Source organism: Physeter macrocephalus, chromosome 20 (genome assembly GCF_002837175.3).
Source record: "Physeter macrocephalus isolate SW-GA chromosome 20, ASM283717v5, whole genome shotgun sequence".
In the NCBI taxonomy this organism is placed as follows: Eukaryota; Metazoa; Chordata; class Mammalia; order Artiodactyla; family Physeteridae; genus Physeter; species Physeter macrocephalus.
The window spans coordinates 16205262-16226023 of record NC_041233.1 but is presented as its reverse complement, the minus strand read 5'-3'; the positions used below and the strand labels follow the sequence as shown (position 1 = coordinate 16226023).

At 39.1% G+C, this 20762-nt stretch overlaps 1 protein-coding gene across 9 annotated transcripts in view; it reads left to right on the top strand.

The window, feature by feature from the left end:
- Window positions 1-20762, top strand: part of JMJD1C (jumonji domain containing 1C) — a 316570-nt gene that overhangs the window by 44476 nt on the left and 251332 nt on the right. For 3 of the 9 annotated variants that reach the window (XR_003677767.2, XM_028482032.1, XM_028482033.2), the window contains exon 1: window positions 16648-16992. The exons of 1 other annotated variant lie outside the window; for it this stretch is intronic. Coding sequence is in view for 7 of the 8 variants with exons in the window: in XM_028482032.1 (XP_028337833.1) it covers window positions 16825-16992 (168 nt within the window). In the remaining variant the exon portion in view is untranslated. Of the gene's footprint in view, window positions 1-16645; window positions 16993-20762 lie in introns of those variants that run through there. 5 more of the 9 variants (XM_024115698.3, XM_028482034.2, XM_024115697.3 and 2 more) reach the window with 3 other exon arrangements.

Below are 20762 nucleotides of genomic sequence, written 5' to 3'. Positions count from 1 at the left end.
TTTGTATGGAGACACAAAAGACCCCGAATAGCCAAAGCAGTCTTGAGGGAAAAAAATGGAGCTGGAGGAATCAGACTCCCTGACTTCAGACTATACTACAAAGCTACAGTAATCAAGACAATATGCTACTGGCACAAAAGCAGAAGTATAGATTAATGGAACAGGATAGAAAGCCCAGTTATAAACCCACGCACCTACGGTCAACTAATCTCTGACAAAGGAGGCAAGGGTATACAATGGAGAAAAGACAGTCTCTTCAATAAGTGGTGCTGGGAAAACTGGACAGCTACGTGTAAAAGAATGAAATTAGAACACTCCCTAACACCATACACAAAAAAAAACTCAAAATGGATTCGAGGCCTAAATGTAAGACCGGACACTACAAAACTCTTAGAGGAAAACATAGGAAGAACACTCTTTGACATAAAGCACAGCAAGGTCTCTTTTGATCCACCTCCTAGAGTAATGGAAATAAAAACAAAAATAAACAAATGGGACCTAATGAAACTTGAAAGCTTTTGCAAAGCAAAGGAAACTACAAACAAGACAAAAGACAACTCTCAGAATGGGAGAAAATATTTGCAATTGAATCAGTGGACAAAGGATTAATCTCCAAAATATATAAACAGCTCTTGCAGCTCAATATTAAAAAGCAAACAACCCAATCCAAAAATGGGCAGAAGCCCTAAATAGACATTTCTCCAGAGAAGAGATACAGATGGCCAAGAAGCACATGAAAAGCTGCTCAACATGACTAATTATTAGAGAAATGCAAATCAAAACTACAATGAGGAATCACCTCACATCAGTTAAAATGGGCATCATCAGAAAATCTGCGAACAAAAAGTGCTGGAGAGTGTGGAGAAAAGGGAACCCTGTTGCACTGTTGGTGGGAATGTAAATTGATACAGCCACTGTGGAGAACAGTATGGAGGTTCCTTAAAAAAACTAAAAATAGAATTACCATATGACCCAGCAATCCCACTACTGGGCATGTACCCAGAGAAAACCATAATTCAAAAAGATACATGCACCCCAATGTTCATTGCAGCACTATTTACAATATCCAGGTCATGGAAGCAACCTAAATGCCTATCGACGAATGGATAAAGAAGATGTGTTACATATATACAATGGAATATTACTGAGCCATAAAAAGGAACAAAATTGGGTCATTTGTAGAGAAGTGGATGGATCTAGAGACTGTCATACAGAGTGAAGTAAGTCAGAAAGAGAAAAACATATCATATGTTAACGCATATATGTGGAACCTAGAAAAATGGTACAGATGAATCAGTTTGCAGGGCAGAAATTGAGACACAGCTGTAGAGAACAAACATGTGGACACCAAGGGGGGAAAGTGGCAGTGGGGGTGGTGGTGTGATGAATTGGGCGATTGGGACTGACATGTATACACTGATGTGTATAAAGTGGATAACTAATAAGAACCTGCTGTATAAAAAAAAATACAATTCTAAAAAAAATTGTTTATGACATAGAGCTAGAAAACATCTTGTCACCTAATATTTTTCCTTGACTTTAAACAAGACCATAAATTATTTTATTTTTGAAAATTTTGAAGGGTATTTCACAATTTCCTTTAGTAGCCCATTTTAATATCTAAACATACCATTTTAAACTTTAAAAAAATCAAACTTCTATTTTAGCAACTTGAGACTTGGGTCAATTACCCCTAGGCTAATAAAAATGCTAATCTTTAAAAAATTTTGAAACAAAGGGTGATAAAGTATAACTGTCCCAAACCTCATCTGGGATATAACTGTTGTATAACAAAATTCACAATATTTTAGGAAGAAATCAGCATTTCTGATAAAATGTATTATAATCAAATTATGTTCAGTCTAATGGAATTAAACATTTTGAGAAACTAGCTTCTGTCTCTATTGATTATCAGGCAAAAGTTTAATAGTTTAACAAAATATTCTTTTTTTGTATTAGTGTAAGTAGTCTGCTTTTGTTGTTGCTGTTGTTTTTACTGGATGTCTCTAATTGGAATGAATCTTTGAGTTGACTTGTTTTAGGTCTCTTGTGGAAATTTTGAAATAAAACTTAATATGTGCTCATAATTTAAAAAAAAATACCATAGCATCTACTTCCTTCGAGCTTTTTTTTTTTTTTTTTTTGTCTTAGAGATTTTGCTATTAACTGCTCTCCCTCTCCCCAACGACTCTAAGTTTTAGAGTAACTAGATGGACTGCATGAAGCATCCTGCAGACAGTTCTCCGTAAACATTGTTTTGTGTGGAGCTTTTCCCAGGTATTGGGCAGGAGTGAATTGAGATTTTATTTGCTGGCAACTTGCTGAAATACAGGTCCTCTGTGTTACTGATTAAATCTGATCCATTATTCAGTGAAGCTTGTGTTAAGGTTCATATTCTTTGGTGAAAGTTGAAGTGTCTAACAAGCACAGGACATTTCTTGTAATTTGAGATGAGCCATTATTAAAGCCAAGATTCTCCAGAAATTAATTTTAATTACTGGATTACTTTTCTATTGCTGTGTAGTAAATTGCCACAGTTAGCAGCTTAAAACAACACAGATTTATCATCTCACAGTTTCCATGGATCAGGAGTCTGGGCACAGTTTAAGCTGAGTCCTCTGCTCGGGGACTCACAAGGCTGCAGATCAAAAGTGTTGGCTAGGGCTGAGATGTCATTGAGACTGGGTCTTCTTCCAAGTTCACGTGGTTGTTGCCTGAATTCATTTCCTTCCGACTGTAGAACACAGGTTGACTTGCATTTTCAAGGCTGGCAAGAAAGTCTCTGACGTCTAGACCCTTGTTTAAAGGGCTCACCTTATCAGGTAGGCCCACCCGGGCAAAATCTCCTTTTTGATTAATTTAAAGCCACCAATTAGGGACCTAAATTACATCTGCAAAGTATTTTCACCTTTGCCATTTAAAACAACATAATCATGGGGGTGATATCCCATCACCTTTGCCATATTTCATTGGTCAGGAACAAGTTGTGAGTTCTGCCCACACTCAGGGAGAGATGATTGTACAAGAGCATGAAGCTTATTTTGTTTGTTATTATGCAGACAATATTAATGGAACTTGAAGTAGAAGAGAAGAATAGTCACCCATAATCCTGCCAGCCGATGAATAAAAATGTTTTCCTTTGGCTGTGTGCATGCATAAATTTTATAAAGAACCTATAGAGCAAAGATCCAATTTTCTGTTGCTCTCTACTTAGGAAAGGCATTTGTTTTGTTATTTACCTAATATCTATACTTGCCACTTTTAAAGAATGAAATTGTTTTAGGTGACTGTATCTATATTACTGGTAGTCTTAGGTTAATCAAGGTATAATTCACAAATAGTAAAAATCATTGTTCTCTGTGTATAGTTTTGTGTTTTGATAAGCACATGTATTTATGTAACCACCATCACAATGAAGACATAAAATATAATCTTGTGCCCATTGGTAGACAAGCCCTCCCCCCCTGCATCCCAGACCTTGACAATTACTGGTGTATTTTCTGTCCCTGTAGTTTTGCATTTTCAAGAATGTTGTATAAATGGTATCATATACTTCAGAGCCTTTTGGGCTTTTCCTTTTACTTAGTACAATGCATTTGAGGTTGTGTAGTAAAGGAATAGCATTCCTTTGACATAGTAAAAAATACATATTTTGTCTTTGTCCCTGGTTCCTGGTCTAGAACCCCTAGAAACCCTTGAAAGGAACATTTTCTGTTATTCATAATAAGCCTTTTCCAACCATGTCTGACTTGATGAACTCTTGTTGGGTCCCTAGATAGCTTCAGAATGGTGGCTGGTTGCCAGAGGAACCAACAATGTGATTAGAAGTTGGAACTTTAAGCTCCATCCCTGGACCTCCAAGGAGGGAGAGGGTTTGGAGATTGAGTTCAGTCACCAGTGGCCTATGATTTAATTAATTATGCCTATTTAGTAGAACCTACATAAAGATCCTGAAACAGTGGGGTTTGGAGAGCGCAGATTTGGGAAACACATCCACTCGCTAAGAGGGTGGCACACTCCCAACTCTGTGGAGACAGAAGCTCCTGTGCTCAGGAACCATCTGGACCTTGCCCTATGTGCCTTTTTATATGACTGTTCACTTGTATCCTTTATAATAAACTGGTAATAGTAAAGTTTTCTCTGGAGTTCTGTCAGCCATTCTAGCAAATTAATGTACCTGAAAGGGGATGGGGTTTATGAGAGGCCCCCCCCCTTGACCTTGTAGCCAAGTTGAACAGAAGTATGGGTAACTTGGGGACCCAGTACTTGCAACTGGCATCTGAAGTGGCTGTCTTGTGAGACTGAGCCCAAAAGCCTGAGGAGTCTAATACTGACTGAGTAGTTAATGTCAGAATTGAAGTGAATTGTAGGACACCTAATTGGTGTCTGTAGAGCTGGAGAATTAGTTGGTGTGAGGAAAAATGCACACATGTGGTATCAGAAGTGTTTTGAGTAAAAGTCGCTCAGTTGTACCCAAAGCTGCCTAAGGTTTGGCCTTGCCCAGCTCCTGGGAGGTAACCTTTAAGCCCTTGGAATGTCCTGCTTAATAAGAGTGTCTTTGTTTACTTGGGGGCATTTGGCCACCCCAGATTGCCTATCCTGACATTGTGGCTGATAATTGCGTGGAGACCTTGGGCTGTGTGGTATCAGTTTGACCTGTAGAGGAGCTGGGACTAAAGTCAGCCATGCAGATGGTTAGCCCTACCTGTGTTTCAGACCTCGGATAAAAATGCTGGATGCTGAGCCTCGGGTGAACTTACTTGATTGCTTATAGTCCATGCACGTTATCACAAGTTCTTGTTGGGGGAAATAAGCACTGTGTACACAGCTCCACTGGAAGGGGACAGCTGGAAGCTTGGTGTCTCCTGGACCCTGCCCTATGCCCCTCTTCCCCTTACTGATTTTAATTTGTATCCTTTTGCTATATTAAACTGCAACCCTGAGTAAAGTGGCTCTTCTGAGTTTTATAAGTCTAGTGAATCATTGAGCATTAGGGTGGACTTGGGGACCCCTGAACTGCAGAGGTTCATTCATTTCATTTCATGTATATGAAATATTGAATTATTTCAGTGTTGAGTAGCATTCCAAAGTTTGTTCATTCTCCAGCTGAGCCAGTTGCATCTAGCTTTTGGCAATTACAAATAAAACTTCTATAAACATCTGAGAACAGGTTTTTGTGTGAACATAGGTTTTGATTTTACTTGGGTAAAAATACCTAAAAGTGGGATTGCTGGGTTATATGAAAAGTTTAACTTTATGAGAAACTACCAAGCTGTTTCGCGAAGTGGCTCTACCATTCTGTACTCCTTCCAGCTACTACTGTATGAGAGTTCTAATTGCTCCTCATCCTCCTCAATATTTGATAGTGCCAGTTTTCTTTTTCTTTTAATTTTAGCCATCTTAATAGGTAGGTGATGGTATCGCATTATAGTTTTTCTTTCCATTTCACTAATAACTAGTGATGTTGAGTATCTTCACGTACTTATTTGCCATTTGTATATCTTACTTGTTAAAGTATCTGTTCAAATTTTTTGCCCATTGAAAAATTTTTAAAATTATTGAGTTTTGAGAGTTCTCTACATTTTCTGGATACCAATCCTTTATCACATATGTGTTTTGCAAATATTTTCTCCTAGTCTGTGAACTTTGGAGAGGAATTTTTAATTTCAACAATGTTTAATTTTTAATTTTATGGGTTTTATGGTTTTAAGAAATCTTTGTCTAACTCAGTGTCATGAGAATTTTCTGTATTTTCTTCTAAAAGTTTTTTTAGCTTTTCAAATATTCTACATTTAGGTTTTTTATTTATTTTTAATTAATTTTAGTGTATGGTATGAGAGATGGATCAAGGTTCTTTTTTTGGTGTATGAATGTCTAATTGTTCTAGCACTATTTGTTGAAGGGATTATCCTTTCTCCATTGAATTACTTTTTTATGTTTGTCTATCATTTGACTATATGTGTATGAGTCTGTTTCTGGACTCTCCATTTTGTTCTATTCATCTATCTGTTTACTCTTTTGCTTATGTCATGCTGAGTTGATTAATGAAGCTTTACAGTATAGTCCTGAGGTAAGATACTATGAGTCTTTTAGTTTTCTATTTTCAAAATTGTTGTGAAAAAAAATTGTTTTGGTTGTTCCGGTTTCTTTTTTTCTTTTTTAAATTTTTTTAAAATTTATTTTTATTTGTTTATTTTTGGCTGCATTGGGTCTTCGTTGCTGTGCACGGGCTTTCTCTCTAGTTGCAGCGAGCGGGGGTTACGTTGTGGTGCGTGGGCTTCTCTTGCGGTGGCTTCTCTTGTTGTGGAGAACGGGCTCTAGGCATGCAGGCTTCAGTAGTTGTGGCTCGCAGGCTCTAGAGTGCGGGCTCAGTAGTTGTGGCGCACGGGCTTAGTTGCTCCACGGCATGTGGGATCTTCCCGGACCAGAGCTCGAACCTGTGTCCCCTGCATTGGCAGGTGGATTCTTAACCACTGTGCCACCAGGGAAGCCCCTGTTCCAGTTTCTTTACCTTAACTTACTGATTTTAGAATCAACTCGTTGATTGCCAGCATCAAAAAATTTGCTGGTATTTTGATTGAGATTACTTTGAATTTATAGATCAACTTGGGGCTAATTGAGTCTACTAATACATGTTTGTGGTATATTTCTTCACTTATTTAGGTCTTCTTTCATTCATCACTACTTTGTAGTTTTCAGCATGGAGAGCTTGTGCATATTTTATTACATTTATACATATTTTTATTTATTTGGGTGCTATTGTAAATGGTACTGGTTTTAAATTTGGATTTCTAACTTTTTGTTTCTAGTGTATGGAGACATAATTGATGTTTGCATATTGATCTTGTATCCTGCAACCTTGCTAAACTCATTTATTAAAGTTCTAGAAGCTTTTTTTTTTTTTTTTTTTTTTTGCGGTACGCGGGCCTCTCACTGTTGTGGCCTCTCCCATTGTGGAGCACAGGCTCCGGACGCGCAGACTCAGCGGCCATGGCTCACAGGCCTAGCTGCTCTGCGGCATGTGGGATCTTCCCGGACCGGGGCACGAACCCGTGTCCCCTGCATTGGCAGGCGGACTCTCAACCACTGCACCACCAGGGAAGCCCCTCTAGAAGCTTTTTTGAAGGTTCTTTATGATTTTCTATATAGACAATCATGCCATTTGCAAATAGAGGCAGGCTTATTTCTTCTCTTTCCAATCTGTATGCCTTTTATTTCTTTTCTCTTATTGCACTTTCTAGGACTTTGAGTATGTTGTTATTGAATAGGAATGGTGACAGCTGATGTCCTTTCCTTGTTCTGAATCTTTGGGGGAAAACATTTAGTCTTTTACTGTTAAATATGATGTTAGCAGTAATTTTTTAGTAGATGCATTTTATCAGGTTGTTTAAGTGCCCTTCTCGTCCTGATTGGCTGAGAATTTTGTCCGGAATGAGGGTTGGATTTTCTCAAATGTGTATTTTTTGCATTTGTTGATGCTATCACATTTTTCTTCTTTTCTGTTGATCTGTTGAATTATACTGATTGATCTTTTAATGTTGAATCAACCTGCATTCCTGGAATAAACCTGCTTTGGTTGTGGTGTGTTATCCTTTTTATAAATTACTGAATTTGATTTGCTAATATTTTGTTGAGGATTTTTGCATGTATGAGGAATAATGAGTTTTCTTTTCTCGTAATTTCTTTGTCTGATTTTGGTATCCAGGGTAACGCTTACCTCATAAAATGAATTTGAGACTTTCCCTCCTGTTCTATTTGTGTAGATTTTTTCCCCACTTTTTTTTTTTCCTGTTTAGTTTCAGCTTTGGTAATTTCTTTTGACCTGTCTTCAAGGTTATTGATTGTTTCCTCAGCTGTGTTAAGCCTGATGAGCCAGCCAAAGGCTTTTAAAATTTGTTACTGCAGTTCTCGTTTTCAGGATTTCAATTTCAAAAACAGATGTTTTTGTATAACTTATAGAACAGATAATGGTAACCCGACATGCAGGCACTGCCTTGGTGATCAGGGAAGTCACCCCCATGGCTAGGCCTATAATTTTTGATTGAATGCCAGCTATCATTGGCAAGGTAATAGAGACTTAAGTATACAGTATTTATGCCAAGAAGTAGGCATGACTCTTATTCCATTAAGCCGTTAACATGGGGGGTTGAATCAGTCTTGCTTGAAGTTGATGAGGTTTTATGTTTTTTTGTTGTTGTTGCTCTGGTTACCTTCAGTGTATCCTCAACTGTAAATACTTCTATCATCACCTCATGCTTAAGGTGAGAGTTGATTTGCTGGAAAGTTTAACTCAATATTTTTATTCCGCCTCTATGTTTAAGCCTTATATGTATATCTGAGAGTCAGAGAGGCTCTCTCTGTGCTCTTTTGTTCCTTCTCTACTAGTAGGGTGCTGTTACTTATTACTGGGAGCTCGTTTGCCTTGTGGTAGGCTAGGGCCCTGGGAACTCTAGCTTTGTGGTGGTGGGCATCAGGCCTTTTTTTTGTCCTAGATCAGCATTAGTTTTAGACAGGCTCTGTTTCCTTCTCTTCTCAGTAATCCTGCTTTTCCCCTGTAATAGTAGACCTTTATTGTTTGGGGCCAGGATGATTTCCTGTCCCTCTCTCAGGGGTAGATATTAGCCTCTAATTTGAGGGAATGATAAAAATTTGAATCATAAAACTACCAGAAGAAAATACAGAAGAATACCTATGTATTTTCTAAGCATGGCTTAAGGTCAAAACAAAGATTTTAGCATATTTGTATAAAAACTTAAAACTAGTGAATATCAAAAACAAAGTACAAGTGGGGAAAGAAACATCCATGAAAATTTAGCTGTGAAAAGCAAATGAAACAATTGATTTTAAGATAATTTTTGTAATTAGAATAATTGAAAAATGGATTTTTAGCCATTATAAACAAAGAAGAATATAAAGGCATGCAAGGCAGAGGTTTCTAATATAAAGGTTACTTGTAATGCAGAGTATCTCAAAAATTCCTCCATTTGGAGTTAGTTCTGCTAGGTTATTTTAATTTGACAGTGTTAAGAGCAAATCTGGAGAGAAGAGGAAAGAAGCGATTCTACAAGGGTGTTTAAAAACTGTTGTTTAATTGGGAAGTCTTTTGATCTGTCTTATTAAGTTTGTATGTATTAAATGATTGATCTGTATATCTTCTGTGAGAGCTTTGAGATAGAAACTTGCTGGCTAAAAACATTTGTTTTCCTAAGCAAAATTACTTTTGTCAATCCTTTAACATTTTTCAGGTTTGAACCTAGCATGTATCAGGAGAGTGTACTTTGCTGCTTGCTGGCTTATTCAGAAGCTTTAGAAGCAAATTTTTAGGAACTTGATTATGTTAGCCTCTACTTTTTATGTATGATTCCTAGAGAAGCAGAGGGGTTTGCCCAAAGTGTACAGTAGTTAGCAGTAGAAGTAACTTAGACTTCGGTAACTCTTGCTCTTTCATTAAATTACATTATGTGACTGATAATTTTAAGTTTGCTATATTTGAGATATACATCTTAAAATACCCGTTTGTAAATGGCTCTATGGCCTGGAGATTGACCAGTTTTATAAGTGTTTTTGCATACTTTGTGAAAAGAGAAGTTGGCTAGTTTTCTGAATATTTCTCTTGGCCATTTAATCTTAGATAATATCAAAATGTGCCTTGAAGTAGCAGAATGTTTTGGGGATGTTGATTTGAAGTTTGTAAGTACAGTTTTTTCCAGGTCTCTTTTTTATGTGTGTCAATTTTGATTTTTAAAGAAAAAATCTAGGGGCCTCCAAATACTGAGCTTCTGTGAACATAGGCCTTGGAATTGGAACACTATTTTATACACGCTTTAATTGAATAAATAAATTATATGTAATAGTGAAGCACACGTGGAGCCAGAAGACAATGCTTTCCTTTATATAGAGTAATTTATTTTTATTGGATATTTATGTTTTGTAGTATGTTATAAAACTCATTATATGCAATCATGTGGCTTTTTCTAGAATATGCCAAAGAAAAGAATGACTAAAGATTTCCCATATTTCACTGCTAGGTCTTGTTTTGTTTTGGTTTTGTTTCTTTGAAGCCAGATGCCATTAATTTAAGAAATGTGCCTCAGAGCTGTGTGTACTTGACCCTGAAGTTTCATCTGTGGGGAGGAACTTCAGTGGAGTAAGCATGCTGAGATTTTGAGTATTAACTTTATTTAGTTATTTAGTTATTTGGCTGCGTTGGGTCTTCGTTGCTGTGCACGGGCTTTCTCTAGTTGCGGTGGGCGGGGGCTTCTCTTGTTGCGGAGCACGGGCTCTAGGCGAGCCGGCTTCAGTAGTTGTGGTGCAAGGGCTTAGTTGCTCTGCGGCATGTGGGATCTTCCCAGGCCACTTTTTAGCTTAGGTTTTACTTTGACTTTCCCTCATTTGTAGCTTTAAATACAAGTATAGACGCTCTTTTACTTAGTTAACTTTCATGGATATAAACAGAGCCCTTCTTTGGGATTTTTAGCTTTGCCACCACTGACACGTGGTAATAGTGAAGGCTTGTGAGAATAATACATAACCCTTTAGGAACCTGACCTATTGATAAATGAAGGAGCTAATGTAACAATTGAAGATGCAAAGTACAAACTGCCATCTAGCATATGCATTTTTTTTTTTTTTTTTTTTTTTAATTTACTTGAGCCCAGCTGCTCCGCAGCATGTGGGATCTTCCCGGACCGGGGCACGAACCCGCGTCCCCTGCATCGGCAGGCGGACTCCCAACCACTGCGCCACCAGGGAAGCCCTAGCATATGCATATTTTAATGGTAGTTAATAGTGGAAGAATTTGTGTGAGGGGTGACAAACAAGAAGTCCTATGGGACACCCAGGGAAGACTCTTGCTGTATGCTCAATGGCAATTTTTCATTTATTCTTTTTCTTATAGTTGCTCATTCTATAATGAGAAATTTTCAGTGCTATTATGTTCATTCTTTCTAAATTAAAAAAAATTATCATTGAAAATCAGATTTGAAGTCTCATTTTTAATAGAAACATCTTGAAAAGAAATGGTAGGTTCCTGCACATCCAGAATTTAAATTGGAAACTAGGTAACAAATGTGGAGGCCCAGTAGAGATTTCTTTATTTCTCCTTCCTTCCTTTCTTTTCACCTTCTTTTTGTCTTTCTCCCTCTTGCTCCTTCCACGTGGCATCAAGAAGACACTCAGAAAGTTATGTTTGTATGTACCTCCATCAGAGACATTATCTGAGACTGTTCTCTTTGGAATACTAAGAATAGACTGGTGTTTTGCATATATACTTATAGGATCATTTTGGGGTTTGCATTAAATTGGTAATTTGGTACAGTGAAAGTTTTTCTTATGAATTGTAACCCTTTCTCTGTATCTCTTCTTTAGAAATTATCTTCAGGAACCACCTTGCTTTTCTGGTGAAGCTCAAGTTTTATGAAGGCTTTACATTGTACTTCCATGATGAAATGAGATAATGTATGTAAGACATTGTTTTAAAGGTGATGAATAACCCTCAATTGAGAGATTCTAAGTTCCTCTTAGTTGGGTTGGATTTAGAAAAAGGTACATTTTCTGCGGTGTTCATTCGTTAATTCAGTAACATGTAGTGAGTATCTATTCTGCTCAAGTCTTAGTGGATGCTGGGAGTATTGTTATGAACAAGATAAATTGTCCTTGCTTTTATGGAGCTTATAGTCTGCCAAGGGAGACAAATATAAAGCAGTCTTTTACACAATAAATGTTATAAATACAATTGTGATAAGTACTAAGACAAATGGGAAAAGTTTTGAAAATCTGTAATTGGTGATTTGATAATCTTGGAATCAGATGGCTTCCTTAAGGAAGTGACATTTGAGTTACTTTATCATTATCATAAAAGTGGTTGAGGAATTCAGTTCAAATAAGTGCTTAGGGAAATACTCAGATAAGTATTAGTTAAGGTTTAATAATAAGCATGATAACAAATTTATATTCCATTCTATTCTTGGTCTTCCATTTGCAGAATTCAGTTGAAACTCTTGGCTTTCTTCATTTTAACATTGGCTTCCACAGTTCCTAGATATACTCATATAGTCTGAGCTCATAACCCAATCCAGTCTTTACATTTGGCAGTAAATAAAAGCCTCCAAGTTATAATAGATTTGAAAATTATTTGTTAAAATGCACTAAACTTAACCTTGTATTCCATTCCATGAATACTTCCTTAAATATTAAACAAACCAAGGCATTTCTATTGTCTATCTTTCCAGATAGACTGAACTTCTTAAGGACAGAGGCCCTATCTCCAGAACCTTGTAGGATGTGAGACACATAGGAGGTGTAAAATAAACAAATCAATTATGGATAATCTGTGTTAAATAAGGAGGAAACAACTTGGCAACTGACCTTCCTGTTTCTTTTAAGTTACTTTTTAGCATAATACAGAGGCTTTGAATCTTAAGGTCTGGTTTTGAATTCCAGTTCCTTAATGTGTATTCCTAGGCAAATAACTAATTAAACTTCTGTAAACCTCATCTTCTTCATCTTTAAAATAAAGATTTGTTTACATGCGATTACATGTGTAAAGTGCTTTGCATAGTGTCTGGGCACATAGTAAGTGTTTCACAAATGGTGGCTAATATTATTACAAGATACAGATTCTCCTTGGCTTACCATAGGGTTACCTCTAGATAAACCCATCAGAAGTTGAAAATATCCTAAGTTGAAAATGTATTTAATACACCTAATCTTCAGAACATCATAGCTTAGCCTTGCCTACCTTCAGCATGCTTAGTATACTTACATTAGCCTACAGTTGGGCAAAATCATGTAACACATAGCATATTTTATAAAAAAGTGCTGCATATCTCATGTAATTGATTGAATCCTTTACTGAAGTGAAAAACAGAATGGTTTTAAGTGTATATCAGCTGTTAACCATTGTGATCGCATGGCTTGACTAGGAGCTGCAGCTTGCTGCCATTGCCCGGCATCAAGAGGGAGTATCGTACTACCCTTACTAGCCTGGGAAAAGATTAAAATTCAGAATTCAAAGTAAGGTTTCTACTGAACGCATATTGTTTTCACATTGTCCTAAAGTTGAAAAATTCTACGTCGATCCATCCTTAAGTTGGGGACTGTCTGTACATGCACTAAACATTTTTAGCTATTTATCTGTGATGTTTAAAATATATACCTATAGTGATGCAGGATACTGGTATGTGTTAGAGCAGATAATTGGCCCTTTCTATAGTTAAACCAAGTAAAAAAGTAGAAAATTAATAACTAGGTTGTTTATGAAACTAAATTTGATGAACTACTAATTATTGATAATTAAGTGGGTAATGGTGGCACTTATCATTGTAATGAATACATTGTCTTCCTTTATAAGTCAGGTTTTTTAATAAACCAAGTAGATTTTATAAATAAATTTTTGTAGACTTTTAAAAAACAAAACAATCCCCCATTTTATCTTGTGTATAGATTAAGATAATTGGATGTATGAAATTTGCCTGAATTGATGTGTATGTGTGTGTGTGGATATATTTAATGTACATATTTGGATTTGGGGATGGAAAGAGTAGAAGATCTAGTCTATATATCTAAATTTTCAGCTTCTATAAACTTAGCTATTTTAAGTACTTCTGTGTCACTGTCTTCATCTGTATAGTGAAGTACTATAACTTACAACTATAGTATTATAACTTCTTTTCTTTACAGTTACTAATCCTGGCATTTTCTGAGGATCTTTATGAAAGTAAAGGATGTAAGGGAACTAAGTGAACAAACAAATATTTTAAGGTTTCAAGTCTGACTTTAAATTTATTTTTATTCCATGTTATTTACAGTTATGAGTTGCTGGCAAAAATAATGTAACTACAGTTGACTATTGAACAACTCGGGGTTTAGGGGCACTGATCCCCAGTGCAGTAGAATATCTGAGTATGACTTTACAGTCGGCTGTCAGTGTCAGAGGTTCTGCATCTGTGGATTCAACCAACTGGATGGGGTAGTACTACAGTGGTACTTAAAGGGAAAAAAACCTGCATGTAAGTGGACCCACGGTTCAATCCCATGTTGTTCAAGGGTCAACTGTACTCCCTGAAACAAAGCAAAAAAATGCCAGCAAATAAACAAAAATCCTTTAAGGCCGTTTTATTTTACATTTAAAAAAAATGCACTTCAAGTTTCTCCAAAAGCAAAACATCCACACATTAGTGATTTGTTGTTGTTGTCATTGAACCCTAGGTACTGGTTGTAGTCAAGGGATTCCTAGACTGCTCTCTGGAATATAGTTCTAAGAATATAAGATGTTTGAAAATGTTATGAAGATATTATGGCCTTCTGAAAACCTTTTTGTTTTTGCATTTGAAATGTTTTGATTGATTTGATTGATTGACATGCTTTTCAGAGCACTTGAAAGGACAGCATTCTACATATAGAGAGGGTTCCTAGGGTCCATTTAGAGGAGCTTGCCTTTAAAATTAGCTGGCAGTTTTGTTTTTTTTTTTTCCCCCCGGTACGCGGGCCTCTCACTGTTGTGGCCTCTCCCGTTGCGGAGCACAGGCTCCGGACGCGCAGGCTCAGTGGCCATGGCTCACTGGCCCAGCCGCTCCACGGCATGTGGGATCTTCCCGGACCGGGACACGAACCCGTCTCCCCTCCATCGGCAGGCGGACTCCCAACCACTGCGCCACCAGGGAAGCCCCAGCTGGCAGTTTTATGTAAGGCAACAGGACAACCTATACTCTAAAAATATAATTTAGTGAACGGTATTTATGTGAAAATATGTGCATATTATATGTGCATCTCTTTTCTCAAACGACTTTATATTTTCTCACTTCCTCCCAGACTATCACTGAGATTAGGAAGCAGGCAATTTCAGTTGTAGCAATTGTGTCATGCAGAGATCACAAAGCAAGTCATTGATAAATTGGTATCTGAATTTAGATCTTGTTTTTTTCTCTTTCCACATGTTAGATTATTTTCACCAAGTTATTTTATTGGCTCCTTAATCCACGTTGAGACTTTAGAAATCTTAGTCTGTAGTTCTCAAGGTGATTTGCTAAGTATTATACAGTATGTACTAAAAGAGTGGACTTGGAAATAAGATGGCACAAGTAAAGTTAAATTTTTCTCTCAACTTGCAAGTATGCATTTCTAGATATGGTTTTCCTTTGTTATCTATTACAGTTCTACATTTGGTCTTTAGAGTAGCAAAATTAGACAATGATGATTAAAATCTGTCTTGCAATTTTGGTTTTTAACCTGTTAGCTGTGGCCATGTATTTTCCATTTCAAACAGCTCAGCTTGGGTGTTGTAAGAAAGCAGATAAAAGCCTTATGTCTATTTTAAATATTCAAATTTCTAGTGTAAATTCCTTTAAAAATAACTTTTTTTGTGTGGAGGCTTAGAAAAATCTTTAAGAAACCGAAATTTAGAGAAAGTTTTTATTGGACTAGAAGAATTTTGGGAGTTTATGTAATCACTAGTGGCCGTGAAAAAAACCCACAACTGGGATTTTGAAAATTACCTTTTAAAAAACACTATAATGTATGTCTGAAATCGAACTTCTCACCGACATCTATAGAGGTTTGATTTAGAAGAATTGAAGGGTTAGATCAAAGAAGGAGTAATTGTTCTAAGTTGGAGATCTGTACGTGTATCGGTTACAAAGTCCTGTTATGATTGGACGGGAACAAAACATAATTTATTTTCCTGAACTATGATTGGCTAAAATCCTTTTCTTTCCACGGTATTTTCTAACAACTGAATCCGGAGCCTTTCCCTGTTTTTATTATCTGATCAGTGAGTTTGGTGTATGTACTAGTACTAAAAGTACTCAAATTGGTGCAGAGACTGTGAATTTTAAGAATGTTGACAAAAAGCCCTCAACCGGATGTTTGGCTTTCTTACAATAAAGCAGTAGCGAGGTGTAAATCTCTGAATAGCTCAAACCCGTAATGAGTATCGCCCCAAAACAGGAAGAATGAAAGGATGACAGTGTTATCTTCATTTTCATTTAAAGTCGTGGACTGTGTTTCTGTCGTGACCGAATTCTGTGGGCTTAGTTTTCAGTTGGAAGTGTTGCTCTGCTTTGCTGCTGGGACTACGGGACTGTTAATTCAGGCAAAATTGAGGCTAACTCAGACTGCAGGCGCCATGTGTTCTGAAAAAACATCACTCTGGAGATGCGGCTTTTAACCTTGAGTTTGTTTTGTGACCCAGAGTGGAACCAGCGCACTTCACTTTCACCTCACCCCCAACTCCCCCACTTCTCAGGGAGCGACGAGTAGAGAGGTGGACGTCAAACACTACGTTTCTGAAGGACTGCACTCCCTTCTCCCGCCCCACTCTCTCTTTTTTTTATCCTGGCTGATCCCGCAGACGCTGCTGCAGCGTCGGGCACTACTTTCCGTCTGCGGTGGTTCCTCCGACCCTCTCCCGCGGCTCCCTCCCCCAGCCCGCGCCGGCGGAAGGAGACGCGCGGCGCTCCTTCAATCACGCTAGTGGATGGGGAGGCGGAGTAGTACTGGCCGCGGCGCGGTGGCAGTAGCGGCCGGCGCTGCCTCGGGGCCTGAGGCGGCCGTGTGGAAATTTCTGTCCGTTTCTTTCTTTTATTTGTGGAACTGCAGCCAGAGGCTGCAAGTCGGGGAGTCCAGGGGAGTGCTGAGGACTGTGAGAGACCGAGGTCGCTGTGCCCTTCTGGGCAGAGCGTCCGGTGCGCCCCCGAGCCTGCGCTCGCTCGCGGGGCCGCCGCCTTCCCTAGGTCAGCTGTCCTCGGCATGGGCGGCCGGTAGGAGCGGGGTTTCGGTGATTTCCTGGCAGCTGAGGAGGCAGCGGCCACTTCGGCAGCGACGGCTATGGCGGTGGAGACGCGGCCGGAGCTGGTGGGGAAGCGGTTCCTGTGCCTGGCGGTCGGCGAAGAGGCGCAGCCGGAGCGCGGGGAGAGCGGACGCTGCTGGCGGGGCTGGCGAGCGGGGGTTATCCGAGCGGTGTCACATAGGGACAGCCGTAATCCCGACCTGGCGGTAAGAGCGCGAACTCCCCTCAGTCCCCCGCCCGCGGCCGCAGCCCCACCCCTGGTCTCGCAGCCGCACCTTGTGGGGTTACCTCTGGCACCTGGCTCAGCCCGGCCAACTGGCGGTCACGCCCCTCTCCTGCGCTCTGGGCGGGTTTGCCCACGTGCCCTGCCAGGATCGCCTCCTCCCCGCGAGGAGCTTCCCCAGCGGGGGCGGTGACCCCCTCGGGACTTCCCGGTGCCCGCCCGGGCCCTTTGGCCGCTATCCGGGAGGGATTCGGCCGCGGCTTCCCCTGCGGCGCCCCGGCGGCCGCGGAGACCTTACGGAAAGGCGGGGCTGCCAGCCGGGTGCTGCGCGGGCGGGGGCGGACCCCTCGCTCGTGGCGGTTGGGGGCCAGCTTCACCTGCCTCTCAGTGCGAAAGTCTTAACAGTGCGGGCGTTGGAGATTGAAAACTTATCCCGTAAGGTTGCTGAAGGGGAGGAAGAAAAGGAAAGAAACAGATCTCTGGTTTTCCAGTCCTGGGATTCGTGTGTGTTTTCGAGGCTAAGGCCCTGGCAGTGGCGGGGGCCCTGATTCAACCTTTTTCTACAGTAGATGCTTGGATTTGTAACAGAAAACGATGAAAATGAAAACTTTTGGTTTGAAGGGCCATGGAAATTAATATCTCCCTCCCTCTCTCCCTTCTTTCCTTCGGTTTGTTTTTTCCATAGTGTTGTGTTTTTTTGTTAGAAGGGAATAGTGCTTTAAAGTCATCCATTCCTGGGTTTTATATGATTTCAAATGAAGCAAGAAATATTGTAAGTTAAAACGTTTAAGACTCTGCAGAACCTTAAAGTGTCTTTTTCTTTGGTTGCTTTTCCTTACTTGTGACACTGCCAGTGTTTTCTTTCACTAGTGTAGGAGTGTGCAAGATTCTGAGACGGGATATGCTGTTAGTGTTCCAGTAACGTTTTCACTGGGGGACATGTTGGAGCTAAGGAGCCAAGGAGAGGCAAGACATTGACTAGGCTTTGAAAGGTTGATTTATGAATACATAATCCATGACATTTATTAGTAATACTGTGGGGTATTTAATTTTTCAGTGGATATTTAAAATTTGGGAACGTTCTTCTTTTTGTTTATATGCAGGTTTACAATTCCGAATTTACGTGTACATATGTATCTTAATAATTTTGTTGGAGTTTTTCATGAACGTAGGCGGTGATATGGTTTCTTGTGGCGTGTATTAATGTCAACTTGATACTGCAAAATATGTTTGCAGAATAGAGGTAATTTTGGAGATTCTGGTTGGTTATTCTCGTTGAAAAGGAGAAAAGAGAATCTTCTTTAAAAAAAAAACAAACCCAAACATTTCTTAATGGTTCTACAAATTGTGGCAATTCAATCAGTTTGTGTAAAAACCATGTGCCGATTTTATTTTTCCTCTTTTTACTCTGATATGTAATTGTCTTGGTTTTATGTGGAAGATAGATTATGGGTCAGCATTTTTAAATTGTTTTAAAACAAACAGAATGATATTTTGTGTTTTCCTAAAAATGTTGTGTTTTGTTTTAGTAGATACATGAAAATTGGGAAGTATAGTGTTAAATTATGAATGGCATTGGCGACAGTCAAGTTATCGAAGTTAAATATATTAAAAATTTTTTTGTATGGGAATTTAAATGATATAAGGAGAGGGGTTTACACATACCGTGTTTGAAAAGGCAAGATAATAAATTGGGTATTTAAAAATGAAAAGTATACGTGGATGGAGGGAATCAACTGGAAAGAACAGGAAGGAGTTTCCTCAGATGATGAAAACGTTTTGCATCTTGATTGTTGATTACACGGGTGCATACATATGTCAAAACTCATTGAATTGTGCACTTAATATCTGTGCATTTCCTATATGCAAATTTTACCTCAAAAATGTGTTTTGAGCTATAACTATGTGAACGTTCGACAGTTTTCCTTTAACAGTCTTTACTTAAAAAATTTATGTTGTTACAGTGTAATCTGAGTTTTTTAGCCTGGAATCTACAGATTTAGCGTTACTCCCAAACTTTCTTATATTTCTTTTTTGCATTCATATTTTCTAAGTTAAACTTGGGACAGTTTAGCATCACCAAAATGCATTTCGCGTTGTAGGCTTTTGTTACTGCAGAATAAATCAAGCCCAAAGGAGCTTTATTTTTAAAAATTAATTAATTAATTTATTTATTTTGGGCTTGTTGGGTCTTTGTTGCTGCTCGTGGGCTTTCTGTAGTTGTGGTGAGCGGGAGCTACTCTTGTTGTGGTGCGCGGGCTTCTCATTGTCGTGGCTTCGCTCGTTGCGGAGCACGGGCTCTAGGAGCGCAGGCTTCAGTAGTTGTGGCACGTGGGCTCAGTAGTTGTGGCACGTGGGCTCAGTAGTTGTGGCTCGCAGGCTCTAGAACTCAGGCTCAGTAGTTGTGGCGCGCGGGCTTAGTTGCTCCGCGGCATGTGGGATCTCTTCCCGGGCCAGGGAGCTCGAACCCGTGTCCCCTGCATTGGCAGGCAGATTTTTAACCACTGTGCCGCCAGGAAAGCCCCCTAAAGGAGCTTGATCAATTACTTTTGTGTATTTTGTTTTTGGTTACAAATATATGTAATTTAAAAACTTCAAGTTCATTAGGAATCTCAGATATGAATGTATTTATGGCACAGGATTTGGAAGGATAATTATCAGAACTTGAAAGTAGTTTAGGGGGTGCTTGGTCTCAAAAGTTAGTCACTTATTTTTGGTCTTATGTGTGAGGAATTTCCACATGCATTAATTTCCTATACTACTGTTAACTAATTATCACAACCTTGGTGATTTAAACAATATGAAATGATTATTATAATGGTTCTGGAGATCACAGGTCTAACTTCTGGGTCTCCATGGGCTAAAATCAAGTTGTGATTAGAATTGTGTTCTTTTCTGGAGGCTCTAGGTCTCATTTTTAGAAGCAGCCCACATTCATTGGCTCGTGGTCCTCTTCCTCCTTAAAAACCAGCAGTTTGTCTCTGTTTTTCTCTAGTCACATCTCCCTCTTGACTCTCTTGCTTCCCCTTACACTTTTAAGTGCCCTTGCAATCATATTGGGCCCACACAGATAATCCAGGATAATCTCCCCATCTACCAATTAACAACCTTAATATCATCTGAACCCTAATTCTCTTTTGGCATGGAGTTTAACATAGTTACAGGTTTCATGTATTAGGACATGAGCATCTTTGAGGTGGCATTATTCTGCCCACCACACCATGGTAGCAAAAAATATTCTTTTACAATATGACCATGATTTGATACAAATAAATTAAAGCTAAAATTACTGTACTTTTTCCTGCTGCGAGTTTTAGCGATATCACTATGTGATCTCTTAAGTAAATGAGCTTCATTTGTATAAGTTTTACTTAGCTGTGCTTGTATAATTTCACCTGTTTTGTTGGTGACTTTTTTTTTTGCTGTACGCGGGATTCTCACTGTTGTGGCCTCTCCCGTTGCGGAGCACAGGCTCCGGACGCGCAGGCCCAGCGGCCATGGCTCACAGGTCCAGCCGCTCCGCGGCATGTGGAATCTTCCCGGACCGGGGCATGAACCTGCGTCCCCTGCATCGGCAGGCGGACTCCCAACCACTGCGCCACCAGGGAAGCCCTTGTTGGTGACTTTTAAAAAATAGCTTGAAAAATCTTACGGGGTATCTTGGAATTCCATTAACCAGCAAAAGACTTTATCTGAACCCTTTTAATTCAGGAGGACCAAGTTGTTGATTAAATTGAAATACGTAAAATACAT